A 20,178-nucleotide genomic window follows, 5' to 3' on the forward strand; every position below is an offset into this window, starting at 1 on the left:
TAAGATGGGGGGGGGGGGGGGAGGGGGGCTAATGCTTTTGCTCTGAGATAGAGAGTATAAAAGTAAATAAAAGGACAAACAGCTAAACCTAAGTGGTAAGCCTGCAGTTTATAACTTTAGTTTATTACAACTACAACTAGTTTATTCTTGACTGGTTCTTCTTAAAGCGTATTAAATGCACATGATGTAATGAAACACAGAAAGACACTTGGCACTATGAACAACATTTAACCCCACTTATATTTGAAAACAGAATTAGGCAGATACATTTTTTAACGGTGTGTTCATGTGACAGCTCGTTTCCCTCCTTTCCCATGAGCGGAGCCTGCAGAAAAAGCTTGGCGACATCATTCAAGGAGCTACATTTAACCCTAAGCTCCTCTGCAAACTGTGTCTTTCTGCTGTCAATCAAACTGTGGAGGGCTGGAGCTCCTTCACGGCCATACCCCCAGCCCACCCGGCCTCAAGCTGGCACTGAGCTCAGGGCAGCATATTTTGAATGGCTGCTCGGCGCGAGAATTAACAGTGCTGCGCTAGGGGGAGGCTGAGGAGCCTCTCACCTAGTGCAGTGGAAGGCATATGACGACCCACTTTTGGCTCACAACCCACCAGTTGAAAGCCACAGCTCTAGGGTAACCAAACTGCTACTTGAGAACCTGTGGTTTATAGCAGATGCAATAGTACCTGTGTAAGGCATTAGAGGATTCATAGGATACTGCACCTGTTACATAGGAAAAAGGGTGTTTTTTTATGAGACCCTATTGTAAAAACTAAACAGCAACAGTGTTACCTGTAGAAGAAGAGATAAATAGTCACCGTTTGTGCTGCCCCATGAAACATCACTCCATTGATGAGAAGTCTTCAGTTGAAGTCTACTTTAGAAACTAGCACTTCTGGAAATTATTTGTTTTTTTTTTCATTAGTTTAATAATATATACTAATGTATGAAGGAGGGGACCCGGCGGCATACCTTATCCCGCTGCGTGACTGTCCCCTCCTCTCTCTGCCGGTGTCCATCATCAAGATGGCCGCTGGCAGATATCAGAATACTGTCACGCGTGCGCGATGATGTCATCTCGCAAGCGCGCGGTGACATCTCGGCGGGGGTGGCACTCGGTTACTGCTCCGGGTGCCCCTGTCAGGAGGACCCTGTCCGTGAGAGCTTACAATCTAAAACGAAGGGGGAAGCGATACAAGAGGTGGTACTGTGTGGGGAAGAATTGTTTGAGAAAGTGATAGTACAGTGGTTAGGTTGAGGCCGGATGGGCTTCCCTGAAGAGATGAGTCTTCAGGAATTGCCTAGAGGCAGAGTAGGAGATAGCTGGACAGGTTTGAGTAGGGAGTTCCAAAGGATGAGATAGACTCTAGAGAAGTCCTGGCGGCGGAGCAATTGATGAGGGAGCTAGAGAACAGGAGGTTTTGGGAGGAGCAGAGGGGATGGTTAGGGCGTCAATCTCCGGTTTTCCTGCAGTGCTTACTGGTTTCTCCATCTGACCGCCAAGTCACTGCAGGAGACAGTAGTGTTGTGTAGGTTAGCATTAGAAGAACCACTGAGAGCTTGGAGGGGATCAGTCAAACAACAGTCCAACAAGTGTCCATCTCTGAAGAAGACTTCAGGTGGGGCTTTCTCATGAAAGGAGTGTTGTTTGGTGGTACAGGAAGCAGAAATGGTATTTCCACTCTTATTTTACAGGTCTGGGGCATCCCGAGCCTGGGTGTCACCCGGAGCAGAGACCGGATGACACCATCCCCGCATGACGTCATCGCGAATGCGCGGTCGTCTTATTGATGCCTGCCGGCCGCCATCTTGGTGATGGACGACGGCAGAGAGAGGTATGCTGCCGGGTCCCCTCCTTTCTCCTGACACTGTCGGGACTATCGGTCTGTGACCGAGTGCCTGACTTTTCATAGGGGGTGACACCAAAATGACTGTCAGTCATTTTGATGTCACCCCTCCAATGGTGGCACCCGGGTGCGGGGTGCACCCCCCTTGTGACGCCACTGTTACAGGTAACAGGGTTTTTTCTGTTGTTTTGTTTTGTTTCGCCACAGGGTCGCTATGAAGCAAAACTCCAGACAAAATACACAGTTGAAATACATATAGGTCTACTATTTTAACTGCCAAAGGATTTGTAATTCTGTACAGCCAAACGTTTGATTCATACAGATTTTCCACACTGAACAGCCAGACAGGTGACACACATATTTCCCGGTTAAGCAATTTCTGTTCATGGTTGATCAGTTCAGCTCCCTGTCTCACATCTCCTGCCTCCTCATGGCACAGTGAATCAGCATCATCATCTCTCTCCAATGAGTATCAGCTGACCTCTGCGAAGCCGTGATAATCTTGCTGACTAGCAGAGGTTTTTCACAAGAATGGCTGGCCAACATTACAAATCCTTTTGTAAAACAGTAAACATATATATGTATTTTAACCATGTACTTAGCTTTTTGTCTGGATTTTCACTTTGCACTATGATGTAGTATAATGAGTGGACGACCTGACATGATATATTGAAATCATTTACATACTCTATACATCGAGATTGATGCTCTCATGGCATGCATCTTTTTTTAAAATTAATTAATTAATTTATTTCAAAAATTATCACATGCATATAAAAAAAGGAAGGGTTTTATATCTTCAAATAGATCTGATCCTGGAAGTGACAGGTGCTGTGTGTAATTGCGCGCAGCAGACTGTCTTTCCCTATGGGAGGACGCCGCTACACGCAACTACATGCTGTCACATGCACACCCTGACTTGCACATTCGTCCAGTTCCAGGTTCCCGCACTTGGATGCAGACAGTGTGGCCAGCAAATAAATACTTTACTGGCCAATGTATATTTGTTTGATCTGGATTCATTATTCAAAAAAGTTTGAGAGTTTAATACTACTTTAAAGATAATACCTATCCTTAGGGAGGTGATTATGTGTCATCAGAACACTATAATCCTAATGTAGGACCAACAATATATTGCTATAAAAGTAATCGTCAATTTCATAATTCTCCTGTATTGTGTTTTATGTGGAATATGGTAATAATTTTCTACCAAGAGACCAATGTTCCGCTTGTAAAACATTAGTTAGTGAAAGTAAATATGTTTGACAGCAGCTTCTTGGCACACTCCTACTACATAACAAAGTTGTCTTTTTTACTTTGGCAAACGTCGTTTTTTATGTATTGTTAAAAAAGTTTTGCATTTTACAAGTGTACTGTTGATTCTGTTGATCTATATTGTTGTAGAAACTTTGCTATGCTTTTATTAAGAATGTGTTTAGGTTAAGTGTTTTGTAGGAGCAATTGCGCAAAGCTGGGTACACATTGCCATTAAAGTTTTATTCCTCTCAAAACTGATATCCAGTTTTTTTGGTATATTCTGTAAAGTTAAAGAAAAAGTGCACTTGCAGAGAAAGTTCCTTCCCCCAAAGATTCCAACTTCCTCCTCCGCAGATGCAAGCTTGTCGAGATCTGACACCTAGTAACTACCGTGTTTGTTTACATCCCACAACAAAGTCCTCACACTGCTCGCCATGCATGCTTAGTAAAGCCCCATAGATTTCTTTTGGGGCTCGTCTGGCTCTCTCTCCCGGTAGGGATCTGTGAGGTCAAAGAGTACCCTTAATCCCTAAGGTAGTTTTGCACTTTAAATAAAAAAGAGAAATATATATATATATCACACCTTCTTTCTAAGGCTCTTCTGGTGAGTCCAATGACATTACAGATCCTTCCTTTTCTTTGGCAGCAGAAGGTTCCTACTGCTTCATAGTAATGTGTGAGTGTTGTTCAGTGCAGTAATACTCTGGGCAGAAGCTACGTGATGAAGCACACCAGGAGGCAGGCCCATGACAGCCTGGACGCAGAGGAAGTGAACCTGGTAGACTGAGAGCATAAGTTGCAGAAAGCAACTACCTTGGGAGACACTATTACTGGGCTATTAATACATCTTTTTTACTTTATTTAGGCTCCATTCACACCAGTGCGGCAGCATTTCAGGGCGTTTTACGCACTTTTTCTGAAAGCCTGATTTTGCTGATTTTGTTGCGTGTTTTATTGAAACACGATTAAAAACACGCTAATCAGCAAGTTTCCATTGACGTCTATAGGGAAAATTAGCTGATCAGTGCTACAAAAGAAGCTCGGAGCATTTCAGATGGCAGGCTTATTGTAACGCGTCATCCCGCGCGTTTGGGTGACCAGCCCCCATAGGAATGTTTCAGAGTGCGGAAATCCTTAAATCAGGTCACAGCTGTTTTCTCAGGAACTGTGGTGGAGATATGTCAGAACTTTAGGGCCTATATCTGCAGATCTTCCATGACAATTATGAAAGGGTCAGAGTCATTTTGAACATTGGAACAGACTAGGAGCTGTGTAAAGGGGATCCCACCCGTGCTGTCCTCAAGTGATATAGAAAGCAGTGGGTGACTGACTAAATTTAGCCTGTATCTAAAAACATAAAATTTTCGGTGGACTAACTGAAATCTCCATCTGAAGAGAGCTGATGTACAGCAATCACTAGCTACCTAGTGCTGTAGCAACCTTTTTATTTTTACTTTACTTGCTTGTGCTTTTAAGGAGTGTCCACTGCAAGGATTATACTCTTTATTCCTCAACACAGATTCATAAAAACAAAAAGAACATTCTCTGTATAGCTACTCCACTGGTGCTCTGCATCTCCTATACCAGGGGTAGCCAAACTCCGGCCCCCCAGCTGTGGTGGAACTGCAAACCCCATGAGGCATTGCAAGATTCTCACAGCCACAGACATGACTTCCGGAGAGAGATCCACCTGTCCTATACTATATGGTCATTATTGGAGATGCACCACTAGCAAAAACTGGGGTACGGTTTGGCTGTTTCTAGTGACTCAACTCTCTGGCAACATGTTTGGTCACTACAGTGGTGATTTAGTGCTTAGAATAGTTTGGCCTCCAAGAGCCACTGTTCTGCTGGAGTCTGATGTCAGCTGCCACTTTTTGCTTTCCTTGACTTGACATGTAAAACTGCTGGTTCATTGTTTTGATACATATTTAGTTGAGGAGTGGTTTAACATAATTACATTATTTTCCTCTAGAGCCTGGCCAAGCTGACCGATGGTTTCAGAAACAGTTGTTGTATCACGGACTCCATCCAAAACATCCACAATTCAAGCTCGCTCAGTGACCCTTGTTTATCTCAGCAATTCTGTGATGCCTGCTCTCAAACGGATAACATTGAAGAGGTAAAGTATTATTTTGCGAATTACAAAGTTACTGGGAGTAAAATGGCATTCATAATGTGATGTATAGATAGATATACTGTAAATTGATAAAGATATAAGGTTTGCTGTGAGTATCAATGTATTGACATACGACAACCCTAAAGGTTTTGCTTTTTGTCAGTAGCAGAAGGATAAGTGCACTTTTACATATTGCACACGTCTTGTCTGACTAGACCCCCCGACCTAAAAAAACCTCCTCCATCCCAGATGCATTCTTACCAGAATCTCACAGCATCCCACTAGGGGGTTAGGCAGACAGGATAGGTGTACATGAAAGTGTCCTTGTGCTACTGATAAAAAGCAAAATGTATAGGTCTGTCGCATGTCAATAAATGTATACTTACAGCAAATCTTATGTCTTTGTAAGTATTCACATTTGTGTAACACATGGTAAGCAATGTGTTGTGGTGCTATTTGATTTTAAATTGCAAAAATGTCCCAGTTGGGCCTTGTGCCTACAGCACATGCTGTCACTGCTTTCCAATTCCAATATCCAATATCTGTACTGCTGAAAGACTAAGCTATCCAGAGGAGTACGGACACGACCACAGGAAGGAACAAAACCACAGACTGATATAGACACAGGACCCGGCTGGGACTTTATTCATGCAAGGACTGTGCAGCTCTGGGCAGGGCCACACCGTCCAGAATCCCAAAGTGAGTCTCCTTCTGTGTATTTTACTGAGTCAGAAAGGGAACTGTAAAGGGGAAGTTGTTGTTTAAGTAAAACATTTTTTTAACTATCCCCAAGCCCCCCAATGAAGACTCGGTGCCAACAGTGCCTTTGTCTTGCCAAACTAGTGCTGGGACCCCAGAAAGACTGTGCACCTTCAGTGTGCAACTTGCAGCTTTTAGAACAGTCAAGGATGAACAACTACCCTGCCTCATTCCACAGCCTATGGAGAGACACCCTGCATTGCATTACGGGTTTGGTGGTGGTCTTCCTCAGCATTACATTTTAATTAATTTGGCATTTGCTTACAGCGTGTTTCTGCATCAAAAAGCACCGATCTGCTTCTGGTGGTGCTTAGTGCTCCTTTGAAAGATTTGTTTTAGGGTTGTGGATACTAACACATTAAGTTTACCAACTTGAAAACCAAGACTATATGAAGTATGCTTTCAGGAACTGGCGTAAAACCTGCAGGTTGTAATAATTATATCCTGCAATGACCTGCTTCGGTTCAGGACACATTGTCAGTTTGATACACATGTTCCCAATGTGTGCACAGCAGATGCTATGATCACCTCCAGCTTTATTGATGACTTGTAACCAATTGTTGCAGTGTCAATGTCAGAAACAATGTGATGGATTTGTTACATTGTCATCACCTGAAGCTGTTATCAGCAGAAGACAGGCTTGTTCTGTCATCCACTGATTTCTTTAGCTCTGATTAATACATAGCTACATTACTGATTAGCCCATATTAAATCCTTTCAACCTCTTCTTTCCCTAGCTGGTTACTTTGAAATTTATTTTAGCACTGATTTTTTCTATCACTCACAAATGTTTCTTATTGTACCGTTGATCAATAACTTCACCATGTTTTGTACCAGATACAAAATGTTAGATTTTGTTAGATCTAGTAACTTAGAAATGTTTTAATCTACGGTAGTAAGACTGAAAAAGTGTAATTTTAAATGTTTTACCTTCATTTTGCTTTTCAAATCTATAGCGTATTGAATAGTTTTTTGAAAGGCAGTGCCACTAAAAAAAGCCTTGTTTGTTTCAAAAATATATGTATTGCTTCAGTATCATAATTATTGGCAAAATGATTGCCAAACTGAAAGGCCCAAAGACAAACTATCAAAATGATATTTGTTCATAATTGCTTAACAACATAAAGAGCTTAAAGGTGAACACTAGAACACTAGACAGATATAAAATACACACATGAATGCAGTTTTGTGTTCGTTGATGCAGCATCACTTATAAATTTATATTACAAGCAGTGTAAGTACTTGACTTTGACATGGTATCAGCCTCTTCTAAGCCTCTAAAGCAGAGCTCAGAATGGGAGAAGAAGCAGAACAAGAATCCAATCAGTTAATCTGCTGACAAGGAGCATACTGATAGCAAAAGTGAGAGAGAGATGAGCTATGTGGCTTCTCCTTCACTGTCTAGTCATGGGCTGGGGGGCATGCGGATGGCAGGCTAGGTTCAGAGGAAGTGGTTTGAATGATGGTGGATGTCATTCAACTCGGAAGACTGAGGATCTAAAGGGATGAATAAGAAGTACTTCAAGGGAAATATCAGGATTGCAGGTAAGTAGTGCACAAAATCATTTTTTTAAACTTTTAAGTAGCTTTTTTTTTTTACTGTTGACTTTTGCGGTTTTATTCTGCTTAAACATTGGAAAGTGCTCAATAGACAAGCCAATGATGATTACCATTCACTAGAATTTAATGTTACTGGTTTGCAACAATCAGTGCTGATATTGACAGCCTCGGTTTGGCAAAACATGTGTTTATAATTGTGGCATGTTCATGTTTGATGTACATGCTTGATCTTAATCCTAAACATGTATGGGCAATGAATGTTTGCCGATTAGGCTAGGGCTATACTGGCAGTGTTATTTTTGAGAGTTTTTACTTCTTGTTGAGAGTTGTTCTATTAGCATGACATTCACATTAGTGTTCGACAAATTAGATGATCACCAACAAGGAGCTAGCTCTCGCTCAGTAGCAAAGCAGTTTATTATCCAGTGTAGCCCTAGCCCTACAAGTCTACATAGTTCTGGATGGAAAAACATTCAGGGGAATGCATACCGAAGTGCCCCTGTCAGGATACTGTTAGAATGTGTGGGAAATTGGATATCCATGTCCAGATCCCTTTTTTGTGTCATTCCCTTTTTAGATTATTGTATTTTTGCCCTATTTAGCTCCCACTCATTAATTCAGTGCAGGTAACCAGAAGAAAGTGTAAAGTCTAGAAGTAAGAATGTTGTACCAGGTGAAGAGGTCATGCTGGAGCGTCTAATATGTAATCTGTCTTTTCTTTCACAATTTTACAGTTAAATCACTCCCATGTGACAGGGTGGATTCTTTTCATTGCAAAGTGGACACCAGTCACGTTTGTGTTAACGTTAGTTCCTTGTAACTGAAGAATCTTTGTGTTTAAGCACAGCCAAGTTGTAATATTCTATTACATGCAGTTTGGGAAAGATGATTGCCGTTGGATACAGGATGGATGCATCCAGCGACAATCATCTATCCCAAACCGCATGTATTTGTACTATGTATGATTACATGTGGACTGCCACTGAGAGATGGAGCCGCTTTCACCTGGTCATTTACTTCAATGTGTACAGCAGCCGTACCTGAAAAGGGACATCCTAAGTTACTTGCCGCAGGAATCCCAGAACGCCCCATGTGAATGTAGGTTTAAGGTAAATTTTGTGGCAGGATTTAAAAAGATAGCGTAGGAGATTCTGCAGAAGTCTTTATGGACCTACTTTTGATCACCTTTCACTTGATCACCACTTCTATCCTTTAACAACAAAAAAAAAAGAATTGACCTACTACCTTATCTTTTAATATTTTTGGTAAACCACAGATATTTTTTTCAGTCAAAGCTTGCTCTTTGATCAGTAAACCATGTGACCACACTTGTCCTACACTTATTTTCCATCTATAACATGGCAAGTTATGTCTCAGTGACAGTTACTGAAGAAATACTTTGCATTACAAATGCAAAGCAATGAAGTTTTTGAACAACACAGAGATGGCCTGGCCTGTCATACTCCATATGTATAATAAGATAGGATGACCTTTTCAAGTGCCCAGAATCTTAATGTGAAGTGATTTTGAAAACGGTATACAGCAGCATATAGAAAATAATGTTAAATCAACATTACACCAAAAATTCTCCAAAGCAGTTTACCATGATAGAAAAGGTAGCATACCTTTCCGGGGGCCCATGTCTCCTATCTTCTCTCTGTTGAAGTACTGCAACCAGAGCCGTACTGGGGATGGATGCCGCCAGAGGCCTTGGACAGTGGTTGCACTGCCTCTGTATGTGTGCAACCGCACATACAGGCAGTCAACTCATTGACACTAAGCCTTTTAAAAGTGCAGGCTCAGCGTCACTAAGTAAAAGTAGCACCTGGTCACTGCGCCTGTCACACAGGCAGGTGCTCTCACGGGCAGTGCTGAGCTGAGTGAGTGATGCTGAGCCTGCACAGACTCTGCATCACTGAGGAGGATTGCCCATTGCGCAGTGGCCAAGCCACATTATTGAGCTATGCTGTAGGCAGAGAGACACTTTGCCCCCCTTCATGCCTCCACAGGTGCCTCTTGAGGCAGCTGCCTCAATTGGAAAAAAAAAGAAAAAATGGTACATGCATGTATCTATAACCAGCCTTTATAGCAGGGCGCACATTGGGAAGGCTTACCAACGCATACTGTTGACAGGGCTACTTGTTTGGTTGCAGGCTGGCTGGCAGGTTGAGGCTGGGGAATTTTTGTGTTTTGAGCTGCCTTAATTGGCCTCGCTGAAGGTGTGGCCCTGGCTGTAACTTCCAAAAGATTCTTTAGCATTCAACAGTTCAAGGAGTTTCAGATGCCTCTGTTTCCAGCCAGATAATGTGGTACCCTGACCCCTGACAATAGGGTCCTGTAGGATTGCATGATGTGGGGGACACAGACATACTAGATATGTTGAATGCTGAAGAGTCTAACAGAGACCATACCCCATTCAATGGAAAGAACATAGGAAACATAGGCTGCCAGAGACATAAGTCTCTATACCTCAAAGATATACCTAGAAAACAAGGCTTATCTCAAAAATAAAAAAAACTTTCACAAAAACCTCTTTCAAGGTAATGTTTTCTTTTAGAATTGTTGGTAAAAATGTAAGCACAATTGTGCCATTAACAACTTTGTCATTGGCTTTTGTTTTTATTTGCTTATTAATGTAATCAATATTCATTTCACACAGTATGGCTATGATGATAAAACAAAACTGGTGGACAGAGTGAGACTTAATTGGCAGTATGAGGAAGCCAAGAAGAGGTAAGCACTCCTTTATACTGGCACTGTGCACTATACTGATCAAAGCTAATGGTGGCTAATGAAAAGCCATTATGTTGAAATATGCCAAGCTAATGACTGTTGAAATATGTTATGCACTTCTGCATTCCTTTCATACACTTAGATGTTAAAGGTCAGTCATAAACTTTCTAGCACAAACATTTTTGTGTAACATACAATGGACTATCGAGTCACTGGAAGTGTAGGGTTGGCATTTTCTGATGTTGGTTTTTATTAATCATTTATATAGAAGCATCGGTTTACAGAATGCTGAGTACTATTCTCTGGCTTAGTGATGATTACAGTCTGTTGTCTCTACTACAGTCTTTCTAACACACACTTTCTAGGGTCACTTTAGGTAGATAACCTATCTGGTGCATGCGGTGAACAAAGCAATCTCATACAGATAGTACAACTTGTTGGAAGTGAAGACAAAAGGGTTTATTCACAAAAAGGGGTGGGACTGTTCACTTAGTGAATGTTCACAGAGATTAGTGAATACGTTGAAGCTGTATTCACTGCAATTATCCGATCATATCCTAGCAAAAATCCTTTTTTTTCACTAAAGATTTGGGAAATTTATAATAGGGTATTTAAAGGAGAAGTATTTGAGAGTAAAATTATACTGTTCCCAATATTAGGCCTGCCGTGGGACACTATAGCTGTCAGACGCCAGCTCTACACACCGAGAGCTGAAAACTGCTCTGATTGCTCAGCTCATGACTTCTCCCTGTCAGTCATCCCACCCCACAGGGAATATGCCGATCCCCTCTCTGCTCCTCTAGCACTCATTGGAGGGACAGCCAAGGGAAAGGGTGGGCGCTGCTGGCTCTGGACCTAGAGAGGCAGAGCCAACTGTCAATCAGACAACTTGGTGGATACCAACACAATTACTTCAAAAATTAAGTAATATTCCTAGCTATGCAGTGTGGAAGGATTGTATGAATCCCAGAAATGTGTGCAAAGAATTTTGAATCCTTTGGCAGAGAAACAGTATGTCTTTCATCTGTGTATTTAGCTGTTTTGTCTGGAATTCTTTACATATATCATTAGATATAATAGGGGAAATCAGTTTTGAGGTGGATTGGATTAAGGCTTTGATCATGCCATAGGGCATAATATTTAATGTAGACGAGGTTAAGTAAATAGTTAGACATAAGAGGTGACATATTATTTGGCGTGGATGGGGTTACATATATAGTTAAACATGACTGTGGAGACAGGGCCGGCCTTAGGCCTTTAGGCGCCCTCTGCGAGAAAGCTTTACAGCGCCCCTCAGTGGCCACATCCTTTAGTGGTCACACCCCCGTAACCACACCCAATTTCCCCAATATCCGCACCATTTAAAGACTCCTATTTTGTTAAGCCGCAAAGAAACATATTAAAAAGTATGATAAAAATAAAACTTTTATTCAAAGGTATTAAACTTGTCGGCACAATAGAAGTATTCTTATCAAATAAAACAACAGAAGGTAAACAATAAATGTCAAACTACAATAGAGTCTATAAAAATAAAGTGTCAGGTTGTCGTGCAGACCCCTTTTTTCAAGTAAGTGCATCTAGAAAAGTAAAAATAAAAAACAGAACACAAACCCTGGACTACATGTAAATTAATGAATTACTATATGTCCAAATATACGAGAAATGTATTCAGACACATAATAATAATTTGTTTGAGAATGTGTGGCGGCCATGTTGGCCACCAGCGTGTTCTGTGAATGTGTGCCACCATCTTGGAGGCAGGGAGCATGACGTTACATGACGCCATGCATGCGTGGCGTCAGGTGACCTCACACGCCGATATTGGCCCCACCATCTTGGTGTATACCTAGATATACACCAAGATGGCGGCGCCCAACACAGTGGAGACATACATAATAAATACATATGTGGGAGCTGTTTTACCTGCTAAAGGATTTGTATTTCTGGCTATCCATTTCTGGGTTTTTCACAACCCTGTCACATTGCACAGCCCTGTCTGCCTGTGGGGCTAGTTCCCCATCAGCAATCAGTGACTCATCTCCAGCCCCATTGAGTTGCCATCAGAAATATTCTCCTTCTAACAGCTGTAAACAATGAGTCGGAGTGGGGGGGATGCCCCGTCAGATCAGATATGGTCTCAGTTACTGAGTTTTCTAATATCTAAACTGGCAATAATTGTTTTCGAATCTGTCACAACCATAGCGCTATTAAGGCATACCTCAATCTGTCGTAAGTGTCGGTAAATCACTGGCGACAAAGCTTTTTTGAATTTGGTGCATGACCTTTTAAAGGTCAATATCACAAGAAAATTGGTGCAAAGATTTTATTGAATGTCCTGCATTGTTTGGTATGGGTGGGTTTACTTTTATAGCCATGACATAGTGTGGATTATTTTCTGTGGATGACATAAGTATATAGTCAGAGGAGTCAGGGAGAACATATTATGTGATGTAAAGGAGGTTAAGTGTGCCATCATCATGGAGGATATGTGATTTTGGATAAAGTGTACCGTCACGTTCTTCATTTATTATGCATTCTTCACACAATGGCCTCTAGTGTTCTGTGCATCTTGTGCCTGTACTCATGTATATGTGTATGCTACACACTGAACGTCTGGCAACACTTTCCTCATAATAGTCTTGTGTAGGAGAAGAATGTGCTGGTTAGAGGATATCAGTGAGAGAATACTGAGAAAAAATGTTTTATCTTGGCTATTTTGATTTATATTTTCTATTGAACATGCTTCTTGAATCACTGGTTCAGAGATAAGCCAACTTGTCAACTATACCAACCAGTCTTTACCACCACCTTTAAACTTTTAAAGCTAAAAGCAAGCCTATACTTTTGTGCTCCTGTCTGAATTAATGTTGCCTTTTTACTCTTCTTACTGGGCTTTACTTCATGGCTAAGTCTTGCTAACTACTCTTGCCACTGCATTGTCCAACAAAAATGACTCAGTGGTCATCGGGGGACAGGTCATTGGGCAGGGGCAAAGCATTGGGGAGCTTAGCCAACAAATGGGCATTCAGACACACAGGAAACTGAATCAGGGAGGGCCACAGAAATAGGAACAAATATCCAGCCAGGGGAGTTAGAAACTCTGACTTGCATATACTGTATGTTCCAGTGACCTGTTAAATAGTAAATGAAAAATAGGGATAACAGTCCCAGAGCTTGCAACTTTAAACATATTGTCAATGATAGCTTCAATATTTCTATACTTATAGATTGAATTTAATTTTGACTTAGAAGCTAAGGGTGCTGTAATCCCATATCAGTTGTGCTGTTAGGGCAGTACTCTTAGACGCTCATACAACTACAGTAAAAATACTGTATATATTTATATCACTGATTTCAAATAAGAATTTTGCCTTTATATTGCCACTGGCTGTCCTAATAGGATTGTAAACCACTCAACAGTCCCCTTTGTGGAAATATATGATTGTTTTGATAGCTGTACAAATTGAACTGTTAGGCTGCGAAGAAAAAAAAAAAAGCAGAATTAAAACCAGAAAGAATCATATATGTGTATTTGCTCAGTGAATGGCCCTGTCTGCCGACTCCCACCTGATATCCTCCAATTAAAAAAAAAAAACTGTTGGGCCAGATGGCTCGTGACCCTGGGCATACAGTCTACCTTGCCCCGTACGGATACGCTAGGATGGCGCCGCCTGGCGGGATGTAAGTATCCTGTCTTTACAACTGTCTCCCTGACTTCAGCATTACCCACTGTGATAACAATGTTTATGGAAAAAACCTAAGGAGCCGGGTGGAAAATTGTCACACGAACAGCACCTGCAACCAAGCACTGCTTAGGTATTTTGACAGAAAGCAGGACCAATTGTCAAAAAAACAATAGCCACAGCGGGAGGTTATGTTTTTGATTTTTTTTTTTATGCTGTCGTTTAATAGGCCAAGCCAGGACTTGCAATAAAACATCTGTAGCCAATAGTATATCTTTACACTCCTATAAATGGTGTAGGGTACATCGGGGAATAGGCACAGTATTATTTCCTATTCACTTATCATTTTGAGTCAGTGACACACTTGGTTAAGTTACATCTGCGTCCTTTCATTCTCATTTTCCCTGTTGAATTATTTTATCCTTTAGCCTGCCAGAAGTGTCTGCAGGCAATACCTCTGACATCTATAAAGTTATTTTCATTGGGCTCATACGAAAACTGGGCATTGATTCCCAGAGCAAGAGTGAAATTCTGAAGACCATTTTGAAGTTGTTAAAGATGACCTGTCAACATTATTTAGAATCACTACATTAAGTAATATGTGAAACCTTCCCTTCTCTTTTTTCAGATTTTTTTTCTTGAAATACGTCAGCTTGGTTTTCTTAAATTGCAAATAGTCTTTTTTCTTGTTATTAAAATCTAAACATGGTATCATGCTATTTATGCAAACTATTATTTTTTGGCATGCTAGATTGGGCCTAACTTTTATCACAATTTGTGTTGGCATTGTGCATTTTGGCCTAAGCAAATCTTTGTGGTATTATTTTGCTGTTATCAGCTTAATTGTTATGTTATTGTAATAATATTCTTTTGTCAATATACCATTAGGGTTAGGGGATTTATCCACTTTAAGCATTAGTTTAGAGTTTTATGTAGTGGAAGGTTTAGGTATAGGAGTTAAGGGTATATACCATAAGGTGACACTAAACTCAGGAGTTAAATTTTAAACATGCATTCAAGTACCTTAAAGTGACCTTAAAGTCACAATCGCCCCCATGCTGCTGTAAGGACGTACCTTAAATGATGCCTCTTGAGCCGATCATCTTCTTCCATGCACTTGCTTTCAGAAGTCTCTCCAACGCTGGTGCGGGTTGCTGATCCAGAGCTGACTGCTGTGTCTTCTTTGTCCCGCGGTGTCAGTCCGACGTCCACACTCCCGCCTGCGTGCATTGACTTACACTGTGTCTCTGCTCTTCTCCTGGCCGAAGTTCTCTACTACGCATGCACCCGCTCCATGATCCTTCATGGCCGCTCGAGAATCTTCAGATCTTCAGACAGGAGCGAGCGGCAGAGCCACATGTAAGTAATTACCTATTTGGTAACTTTTTTTTTAATTTGCATATATCTACTGCTTGCTAGCAGTAGATATATGTAAAACAAAAGTGACTTTAATTCTACTTTAACTATTAACAAAAATATATCTTATTTGTGTATCACTCAGATGTAGATCCTCAAATCACCTCTGAATTGGTGCTGACACTGTCCTTCCTTCTGGAGGGTGTCTACTTTTGTTGCCCATGTTCCCTGTGTGTGTTGTAAAGTAGCCACCACTCCAAGGCTGCTCTCGTCATGGACTCCAATCTCAATACAAATTAGTACCCAAAACATGAGATTTTAGTCCTTCACGGGAGCGAGTTTGGAGTGGTGGCTACTTTACAACACACACAGGGACCATGGGGAACAAAAGTAGCCACCCTCCAGAAGGAAGTACAGTGTCACCTGTTAGCATGAATTCAGAGAGGATTTGAGGATATTGAGCTTAGTTACATTTTTGTTAACAGTTAAGGTAATTTAGAGTCACTTTAATGATTTGGTTTGAGAATTATATTAAGGTGAAAAATTATGTTTAGGGTTTAGCTTTAGGTTTCGACTTAGGGGTTAGGTGTAGATTAGGGGTTACATTTATGGGATTGATTAGGAACAAATTCTTTTTAGTGTACAATACATTAATTTTTCAGGGGTGAACATTTCTTTTAAAGGTTTAATTTTGACTGTCTTTCAGGGATGAATGTCTGTAGCATCAACACCACTTGTACTCAAATGCACATTTGCCCTTGGAATAATTCAAAATTTCAAATCCGTGTCTGTTATTAGCACTAAACAATTGGATGACAAGTTGCTTCTATCTTCCTGATGCAAAACAATTGAATGACAGGATGCTTTTATCTTCCCGATGTACTCAGTTTGGATAGCATAGTGGAACATTATTAAACATGCTACAACATATTTCGTTATCCAGTTCAGCAACATGCTGTGATTATGTAATACTTTTAAACTTGCTTAATTCCATTTGGAGACCTGAGTCAGAAGGTCCAGGTTTGTGAATATCAGGGATTCAATAATGACTAAGTGGGTAAGAATAAATTACTGTCATTAGGCATGTTTGTCACATGGTAACTGACAGCTTAAAGTGTACTTCCATGTTTTCAGTCAAAATTAAGAAACCCCTCTATATGTTTATTATGTCCTCACTCATACAGCATACCTAAAAGAAATGTACTTAAATATTTCCTACCTTACTAGTTGTTTCTTTAGAGCAGGTCTTTGTGCCAGCCTGCAAGCTCCTCTGAACAATTTCAAAGTAAAAGTGGAGGGACAAAGTGGGGACTGACTGCTTTTATTTCATTAACATAAAATGCACAAACCAAGCCACAAGATTGTTAAAAACTTTGTTAGGACAGTTCAGCTCTGGTTTACAACTGATAATGAGATCTGGCGCGCAGTACAGATCGAGATAATTATGGTAAACATTAACTCTCAGGCCCCCTTCCTAACATTAGATAGCAGAGAAAAACTTTAGATGTGGAGTTTTCAGAAAAGAGCAAGTAAAAATGTTACCAGCACATTTTAAACATAGCTTTTCAAGTTATGTGAATGGAAAAATGTAACAAATATAAAGTAGGTGCTATCCCAATTTGGCTGCAAAAATGGAAATACTCATTAGTCGTGGCTGTGTTTGTAGCTCGGTCCTGAAATCCTTCATTCCCAAAACATACAAACATAGGCAAAGCCTACCTTGTTCATTAATGCTGCCACTTAAGACGCCAGCAAGCCATGCTAAACACACAGCCACTGGTGTGCACTAACAGGTACAGTGCTGATGCATTGGATCCTGGCACAATATTTAATTTATTTTTGTTATAACCTTATTAAAATGCGATGAGTGACATTCAATTGAGTTCTATTGGCACTGTGTTGTGCGCTGCGGGTGTACTTTTCTTCAGTGTGTACTGAGCCAAGGCAAACTACTTTGTCTCTGTGTTGGGAAACTGAGCCAGTGTAGCCCTGGCTGAGTGTGAATGGGCCTCAAAAGTGCTTTGTCTTATCTCTGTTGTAAGTGCAAACCTGTTGACCCTGCCAAAAATGCACTGAGCTGATAACATCCTGTGCTCCCTGCCTCTGCTGACTGTTATTGAAGAGTTTGGAGAAGGCAGAAGAAGTGAACAATCTAGGACCATATAGCTGAACTGGAAAGTGAGCTGAATTGGATAATATTTCCAGTTCAGCTATGTTGTCCGAGATTGTTCACTTCTCCTGCCTTCTCCAAACTCTTCACCCTTTAGTGAATAACCCTGATAGAGTCAGGGACGCACTTTGTTGGGAGTAGAAGGGCATTTCCCCACTGGGCCTGTACCAATAATATACTGTGTTGGGCTGGTGGGCATACTGTTCAGACTTCAAACAGAGTAGGACCTGCTTGATTGCCAGCTGCTGGACGTTATATAGTTTTCTACTCACTGTTCAGACCTGTGATCACAGCAACTCGCAGAGGGAAGTCTTCCATCATCTACTTCCTTTGCGGGTCTGAGATGTTAGAAGACTGAATGCGGAGAGCTGTGAAGGAAGTCGGTGCTGGAAATGCTAAACTGTGTAATGTGTTGAGCTCATTTGTTGAGTAATAAGGATTGTGACGATGGCCTGATACTTCATTTAGTATTTCATTTAGATCCTTGGTTCTCAACTGGTGGGTTGTGATCGAAAAGTAGGTTGTGACACCATGTTCAGTGGGTCACTGCATGCCTTCCACTTTTCTAGGTGAGAGACTCCTCAGCCTCCCCCTAGCGCAGCACCGTCAGTTTTCGTGCAGAGCATTCAAAATATGCTGCCCAGCACTGAGTGTCAGCTTGAGGTGGGGTGGGCTGGAATTATGGCCACAAGGGAGCTTCATACATGCATTGCTTACAGCTCCCACATGTGCCCTGTAAAGTTGCCTGGACTGGACTGATGTCACATTCTGACTCCTGACACCTCTGCGGGGCGTGCAAGGTAGCAGTACAAACAATCTACATATCGATGGAGCTCCGTCACAGCACAGCAGCCCACACTGGACCCCAGGATGAGGATCTACTCCAGTTCTCATAAGGCAGAGAGACTGGGTGGATCTTAAAAAAAAGAAAAAAAATTATATTTTTTTTTGGAGTGTGTATGTGTGTGTGAGAATGTCTGTGAGATTATGTCTGTGGTTGTGTGTGTCTTGTCAATGTTTTTGAGGGTCTGTTCAAACGAGTACAGTGCGTTAAGTCCCATGCGATTAATGTGCTGTACCACACAATTGCACCTACTGTGTGTTCTAGTGTGGACAGTGCATTGCGTTGCCATTAATTTGAATGACACCCCAAATGCACCTCTCACCCACCATCCGATCCGATAATGACCAAGAACAAATGTGGGTCCTGAGGTTACACAGGTTGAGAACCACTGCTTTAGATGATCCATAATATTTTCACACAGCTGCAATCATAATGTTCACCTTATAAAGTACATCTATGTTTACAATTCATCCCTTGCAATCCACCTTTTTCAGCATATATATGTGAAAATGTGTTACAAGAAACCATATGTTGTAGGACAACGCCCACCATTCACCATGACCACCAATCACTGTGATACCACTGCATATTTTGTGTTGATATTAGAGCCTTAAAGTGAACCTTTACCCCCTTTCACTAAAAATCACTTCAACATGAAGCTCTGCATGGTGATATGAAATCATCAAACATAAACATATTTTGCTTTGACTTAAAACTACTGTTAATCCACTTCTGGGTTGAGTGAGGCACTGGTGATGTAGCCCTTGCCTCACAGATTTATCCTGGAAAGGTTACATCACCAGGTTCTTCCTGGGAAATCTCATCTGTAAACTACTCTCGGGGGAAAGGTCATTTTTGCCTTTGAAATGATGTTCACTGTCACATGTTCTAGAGGCAGATACAGAATTCCAGGCAGTAAAGGGAGATGAATCCATCTGCTCTGATCTATCTATCTATCTATCTATCTATCTATCTATCTATCTATCTATCTATCTATCTATCTATCTATCTATCTATTTGTAGATTTCCATTACTAAACACACATAAAGGTGCCTTTGTTGTCATTTTTTAGGTAACCCCTTAAGGACCAAGGCCTTTTTTTAATTCTTTGCACCCATGTTATAATCCACATTTTAGGTCTTAAAATTACTTAAAACCCCCAAACATTATATATTAATGAGAAAGCCAAGACCCTATAGAATAAAATGGCGGCAGCTGCAAATGTTTATGTTGCAAGACATTAGCGCAACTTATTATCAATACGTTTTATTTTATTATTTTTACATTTAATTTATTTAATATTATTTTTAAAACTGTTTTTTTTTAAAATTTTACTTTAATTATTATCACATAGGGGGGCTTAGAAGCCCCCCATGTGATAGTATATTGTCAGTGACAAGTACTCTTTACTTACTGGGGGTCCAAAATACACCTAGCATCACCTTTACACTCCATATAAGCTATTGAAGTGCAGGTCGCACTTCAATAGCTTATAGCTTGGCTTCCGGAGCCCAGCAATGACAGCTATGGGACCAGAAGTGATGCAATACGCGTCGTTCCCATAACACAGGGAGGAGATCGGTGAACGGATGTTCACCAATCTCCTCCCCTGCTTCCTGCCGACACCCGGCAAACTGGTCCTGGGCCCATAGGAGGGGCAGCGGAGCCCAGGAAACAAGGCGGGGGGGAGGAAGGCGGGGGCGGCGGCCTGGTTACCGGATTGTAGAAGTGATCTGGCGGCAACTGAGGCACCATAATTGCTTCTAAAACTGAACAGTCTGTTTAACCCCTTCAAACTTCATGACGAGATTATCCTGTCATGGGTTGTGAAGGGGGGGGGGGACTCCCTTTT

The 20,178-nt window shown here is 41.2% G+C and overlaps 1 protein-coding gene across 1 annotated transcript in view; it reads left to right on the top strand.

The window, feature by feature from the left end:
- The window catches only part of WWC3 (WWC family member 3), a 120,573-nt gene that overhangs the window by 68,645 nt on the left and 31,750 nt on the right, over nt 1-20,178 (top strand). Inside the window, exons 7-8 of the mRNA XM_018553504.1 lie at nt 5,078-5,224; nt 10,200-10,273. Of these exons, the coding sequence (XP_018409006.1) occupies nt 5,078-5,224; nt 10,200-10,273 (221 nt within the window). The remainder of the gene's footprint in view (nt 1-5,077; nt 5,225-10,199; nt 10,274-20,178) is intronic.

Source organism: Nanorana parkeri, unplaced genomic scaffold (assembly GCF_000935625.1).
Source record: "Nanorana parkeri isolate BGI_ZX_2015 unplaced genomic scaffold, ASM93562v1 scaffold122, whole genome shotgun sequence".
NCBI lineage: Eukaryota > Metazoa > Chordata > Amphibia > Anura > Dicroglossidae > Nanorana > Nanorana parkeri.